This window comes from Euprymna scolopes, chromosome 31, assembly GCF_053919585.1.
Source record: "Euprymna scolopes isolate OS-2025 chromosome 31, ASM5391958v1, whole genome shotgun sequence".
Taxonomy (NCBI): Eukaryota; Metazoa; Mollusca; class Cephalopoda; order Sepiida; family Sepiolidae; genus Euprymna; species Euprymna scolopes.
The window spans coordinates 15,445,291-15,452,032 of NC_136512.1; the positions used below are offsets into that span (position 1 = coordinate 15,445,291).

The window sequence follows — 6,742 nt, forward strand, 5'->3', positions numbered from 1 at the left end:
AGTTTAATTTGTTACTGGCTATCTTGCTCTTGCTTGTTGCTGGATGTCAACATTTTGAACAGAGAGAGAGAGATTTAGCTGTTGTACAAAGCTAAAACTCTGTAACATCATCTTTGTATAGATACTTCCTCAGCCATGGAAAAGTTGTGACACCTGTAGGCCTGAAATGCTGTAAGCATGTAATAATTGATCTGCCATCATTATATGTATATATGTATGTATAGGTGTGGTATGTTCATGTACAGGTGTATGTATATGCGTGTATATCTATGTGTATATGTATGTATATATGTATGTGTGTGTATGTATATACGTATATATATTGTTTGTATATATGTGTATATATGCATGTGTATGTGCATATATGCATGTGTGTATGCATGTATATGTGTATGTATGTGCATGTTTGTGTATGAGTCCATATTCATGTATGTGTATGTATATGTAGGTTGTATATATATGTGCATATGTGTACATATGTGTATATTTATGTATATGTGTGTATCTATTTGTATATGCGTGTGTGTATGTATATGTATGTATGTGTATTATGCATTGTGTATGTATATATGTATATATGTTTACAGATATGTATGTGTGTATGTGTATATATGTATATATATGTATATATGCCATTGACCGTCTTGTGTATGTTTATGTATGCATATGTATGTGTATTATGTATTGTATATGTATGCATGCATATATGTGTGTTATATGTATGTGTATGTATATATGTATGTATGCGTGCATGTATATATATATATATATATATATATATATATATATATATATATATATATATATATATATGTATATTAGTGACCGTCTTCAGTGTCAGGTCTGTTTGAGCGTGTGAATTTTGCCGGCAGGACTAAAGTCATTTTCGGCTCATGGACTTTCAATGCCTGAGGGAGTGGCACTCGTGTGACAAGACGTTGCAATCATCATGTATGTATGTATGTATGTATGTATGTATGTATGTATGCCTAAAACCTTCGACAGAGGCAACGGATTTTCACGATATCGGTATCGTTTTGAAGCTCGACCCTTTGGACGACAAATATAGAAAAATTTGCCACAAACATTAATTTCTTCACCCTCAACTGGACACTTTTCTACAGGGAGGAATCGCTTTTTTCACCGATATTTTCGAAAGTCACTCCCTCTTTTCGATTGTCTAGCCTTACTTTAAACCTACATCACTTCCGGTTTGACGATGGGCGCACCAGACACAAAGACGTCACGTTTTTTTTTTTTTTTTTTTTTTTTAAACGTTCTTTTCCTCTTTCGCGGTCTGGGTTCGAGCCTGCCTGCCTACTACCACTTTTTTCCCCCTCAAAACACACCTCAAAACACCCAGGCAACGCCGGGCACCCAAGCTAGTATAATAATAGATACAAAATCTGCATTAATCAAACTATCATACTTAAGCGTATTTTACAACCGGGCAATAATATGTCTCCCTTATTGTACCTATTTACAATGCCTCCCCACGGGACAGAGTTAGACACCAAGGTCATTTTTAACGTGAAGAAAAGGTACAAAAATAAAAATTGTCTCAGTCGTGAAGGATTTCTCCTCCACTGAAAGAGAACGAGAAATGGAAGTGCCGCATCTGAAGAACAGACACTACACTTTGATCCTGGCCAAAAAGGATAATAAGTACCAGACGATGAAGCCACAATGAAACCACAGGATGTGACTTCTTTATTTTTTATCAATTATTTTAAATGCAATTAAAATTAGAAACAATGGATTTTTGATTCTTTTTATTTAATTTTTTTCTAAACAGCGAGCAGACGATTATCAACAAAAACACATGTTCACAGGGAAGACGCCATTAATTTCCCAACTTTTTTTTTTTAATAATGATATTGCACTTTTTTTAAAATTTAATTTTGAAGTTTCAAATGATAATTTTGCTAAAAAAATTTTATTTTGCGAAAAAATGAATAATAATAATTTTTAAATTGAAAAAAGGAGCGAGAGAATTTATTTGAATCTGTAACAACAACAAAATACCATGTGACTTCTAAGGGCGTCGCCATTGCTTACGGAAATGACCGACTATTACCGATAATGTAAGAAATTGCGTGGATCTAAAAATAAACTTCCGAAATAAGACAAATTATTTTACATTCTTAATATCAGGTTTTATTTGTTTATTTAATATTTTTTATTATTTTAAACGCAATTAAAATGAAAAACAATGGATTTAATTATTTTTTTTCAAAGCATCTAGGAGAGAAAACAAAAAAAAAAAGCACATGTTCACATGAAAGACGCCATTTGACGGCCGTGTTTTTTTTTTTGTTTTTTATAATGATATTGCACTTTTAATTTTTCTTTTCTGAAGTTTCAAATAACAATTTTGTTTAAAATTATTTTTATTTAGTGAAATAATGAATAATTACAATTTTTAAATAAAAAAAGAAAGAGAGAGAAATTTATTTGAGTATGTAACCTGCTGCTGGCAGTGGTCGTCTGCTACTGCTGATTATAAACAGAACGTCAGTTCATTTGATTGCTGATACATGTTCCTGTCAGACGTCGTTATACTTCAGGTGAGTTTATTCACAAAGACAAAAAACAGATTTGGTATTTTATTTTCCCTGTTTTCATGATCCATAATGCATGAATCTTACGAATCTGATACGGCGTTAACAGATCATTTTCCGTCGAATTTGTCCTTTGGCGATTCGTTCTCTTTGCTAGACTCGGATCCAAATCTGCAAACGGTGGCTACGACTCTCACCTCGTCCACATCTCATTTGTCGGGCCATTTTGAGAATGACTTGGCAGATCTCCCTGCATCGCCAACTTCAGTAAAGGCGAACGAAAGCCCTATGCTTTTGGACGATGTATTCACAAACTACCTATCATGTTTGACTTTTAACAACGACAACAAAGATGATAAAATCGAGACGTTTTCTAGTGGTTCGTTAATGCCGTCTCCTACAATAATAAATCCGGGTGTCACTGAGCCGGTGGGATTTCCAAAGAACATGAGTTTTCTTAACTCATCCATAAATTATGGAGAATATCCGAAAGTGCCCCTTAACGACTACGCAACTTCTACTACGCGAATAGATATTAACGAGTTCCTTGTTGATCCTAATAATAATAATAATAATAATAATAATAATAATTCCAGTTCGAATTTTTCTGGGGGTACTTCTATAAAACCAGCGACTGCATATGACACGGCTGTCCCTTCAACTTCTCGTTGTGAGAGTCCACGAACAGAGAAATCTCCCTCAAGCCTGTCCCCTAAGAAGGCCCTCTCCAAGAACGCCCTTTCGGCCAGAGCGAACCGGGTGAAGAAAAAGAACTACCTTGAAGATCTGGAAAAAAAATACGAGGTTCTCCAGCAGAAATACCGCGACCTAAAACAGAAGTTTGAGTTCGTGACCACCGAGAACGAGATGAGGGGATCGGAGATCGCCTATCTGAAGGAGGTCCTCTTGGACGAGACGAAGATTCTTGGGTTTTTAAAGGAGGTCCGTTTTATAAGGTCGGTCGGTCTGCCAAAGAGATTGACCGAGAAAACTCCCCGTCTCCATGTCGACTCCCTCGTCGACAGAGAAACCCGGTGCACCTGCACCTTCTCCCCCAGTAGTCCTGGCAACGACAGCTTTGTATCTGAATCTCCCCGTGTTTCTTCTTCATCATCGTCATCTTTGCATCCTTTAACTACATCCTTCGAACTGTCCGAAAATGATTCTTGTCCAAGCTCTCCTAACACTGGTAATGATAACCAACAAGAACCGTTTGTTGTGGTTCGTGATCGCCAAGAGCAAGGAACTGACAGTAGCGATGAATATCAAAAATGTTGTTCCACCTGGGGAGCCAAAGGGAAAAGAAAAAAGTGACACTTTTTTTTTTTTTTTTTTAATGGGACGCTCTAGTTTCACTTCAATATTTAAAACTGCTTGTAAAAATAAATAAAATAGCATGAAAAGCTTGTGTACTTGCATGTTAGGGTAAAAAAAGGTACTCATGCACTTATGTTACCGCGCTGAAATAATAAGGTTATTATTAAAAAAAGCGATTTAACAGGAGGAAGGGAGGGTGCTTTGTAACAATTTAATTAAACATATTTAAAAGTTGAAAATACTATTTAAGAAAATAGTTACGTTAATATAAGTGCGTTAGCACCAAAGAAAAAAAAAAAAAGAGAACCGAACCGGTACCAAAAATTATTCAACTTCATCCAGTATTTTTATAAAAAAAAAAAAAAAAAATGATTGCCGAATTCTCTCATCGGCCATTTTTCACCTTCATTAAAGTCAGTGTCAAAGTGACATAACTCTTTAATATTCAACACCCCCTTTCCCTCCATGTTAAGAACGGATTCCAAAATTTACACGGATTTTTTATTTTTATTTATTTTTTTTTTTCCCATAAAAACCATATATGAATACTGGATGAATTTGCATAAATTTTTTGTGTAAAGCCTTTTTTTTTTTTTTACCTTATAGGTATGTACAAAGTTTTTGTGCAATTATAATTTTCTGGGGGTTTGTTTCACAATCCAGAGATTCACACAAAAGTAGTCCAAAAATCAAATAAATGTTACCAAAGGCAAGATAAGTTACTCTTCTACCCAGCTGGATAGGTTTGTAGTGTTTTTACTTTTATGTAAAATGCTTATTTGATTCGAAAAATAACTAGTGTCACCCGTACACGAGACGAGCACGAGCACAAGGAAAAATTTGTTACGCGGCCGTTTTTCCTTTTTTTTTTTTTTTTCCTTGTGCTCGTGTACAGGTTGACATTAGTCGTTTTCCGAACCAAATACAAATTTTACATAAAGTAAAAACATTACAAACATATCAAGCTAGGTAGAAGAGTCACTTACCTTGCCTTTGGTAACATTTAGGTACGCGCAAAGTCGATGCTCAAAATGTATAAACAAAAATCAGGAAATTAACCAATTTTAATGAAATTTTCAGTATTTATCAAATAATGATCACGAAATATAATGGAAACATTATTTTCATTTGAATCTTAGTGAAAACGTATTATTTTGTTAAACAAAAAACACTTTTAAAGAAGATATGGTTTTCAGTAGTAAAGAATTTTTTTTTTAATAAAAATAAAGCATCGTAAATTGTAACAAAAAGAAAAATGAATTTTTACAGGAACATTACGAAAAAAAGCCCCTAAAATACATATTAATGAATTCGTTAAACTCCCCCCTCCCCCCAAAAAAAAATTAATTTCTCGAACTACCGATATTATCATTGAAATAGACCCAAAAAATTAATATTTATCTTTGAAACGATTTTTACAATCAATTTGTTTAACTTCAAAATTTAGCTGAATTTGTCAGTTTCCGAATGTCGCCGTGAAAACATTTTCATAATAACATTTTTTTCACGTGTACAAATATATTTTTTCCTTTTGGAAATTAACTTTAGGTTTTATCTTTCAAATACAATCATAAAGTAGTCCGAAATCTGCAAAAAACAATATGATAAACCGGCTTTGAAAACTGTCCCCCTATCGTTTTATCCGCCATTATTGCTCGTACTGAAAACATTGTTTTAATACTTTTCTCTGTGGATTGTAAAACAAACCTGTTTTTTTTGTTTTTTTTTTATGAGGGTTAAACTAAATAAGCACCCAAAAATAATCAAACTTAAGTAAAATTGAAAAAAAAAACAACTTTTTAATTAAATTTTAAGCGTTCTGTTGAAGCTTTTTGAAACAAATAACAGTTTATATATTTTATGCGGTTGTTGAGATTTATTGTGAACTAAAATAACTTTAAAAAAAAAGGGAAACAAGCCATTTTATTTTAATTACTTATCGACCAAATAAATCGATTTGTTTCCAATATGATCGATATAATTTTTAAATAGATTATATATTTATAAAACTACATGTTCATTTTTACTTTTTGAATTTACATTTTTCATTTAATTTTAAACCTTGTGTTGGAAAATGTTTAACCTTTTTTTTTCTTTTATTGGCAAATTTATTTATTTATTTGTCTTCATTTTGGACAAAAATCAAGGGTTTTTATTCGTTTTATTTCATTTCAAGTTAATTGAATTTTTAAACTTGTATAAAACTATTTTATTTACCAATTTCTTTTTATTTATTTCTTTTTTACTTTATTTGTACGTTTTTCCTTTAACCATCGTAACCATTAAAAGAATTACCAAGGAAAAAATATATTTTACTGCTAATATTTGTTGATAAGGACCCTAAGATACGCCCCATAAAACAAAACAAAATAATTTAAAAAATGCCTTAACAATAACTCTAAAAAGGTATTCGTTAATCTTACCACTAATCGTAAGTCCGCAGACCCCCTTCATAAAAAAAAGCAGTCAATAGTTACATGTTCCAATGTTCTGTTCAGAAAGTGGGTGATCATTTCATGTTAAATTTATATTCTAAACTGATCCCCCACTCTAAAGTCTAAAGAGATAGTTACTGCTGAGTTTTTCAGGGGATTTTAATCACCAAAAAAAAAAAAAAAAAAAAATAGAACCTCATCTTAGGTGAACTAGCTTAGGGTCCTTATCTACAAGTATACCAATCATTGTAAATATTTCGGTGCTTTTGCAGTTTACGGGTCGTGCTGAAATGATAACGTTATCATTTAGAGATCCATTCTTAAAATGAGTAAATGAATGTACTTTCACCTAACAAGAATACCGTAAAATTGGATTTAATGTGAAAATCCTATTAAAAAAAAAAATAGCACGATCCGTAAACTGCAGAA

At 32.5% G+C, this 6,742-nt stretch overlaps 1 protein-coding gene across 1 annotated transcript; it reads left to right on the top strand.

The window, feature by feature from the left end:
- Positions 1 to 2,561: 2,561 nt before the first annotated feature.
- On the top strand, positions 2,562 to 6,507 carry LOC145255645 (uncharacterized). The gene has a single exon (XM_080114185.1). The coding sequence runs from the start codon at positions 2,634 to 2,636 to the stop codon at positions 3,873 to 3,875; it is 1,242 nt and encodes a 413-aa protein (XP_079970311.1). The 5' UTR covers positions 2,562 to 2,633; the 3' UTR covers positions 3,876 to 6,507.
- The last annotated feature ends 235 nt before the right edge of the window (positions 6,508 to 6,742 follow it).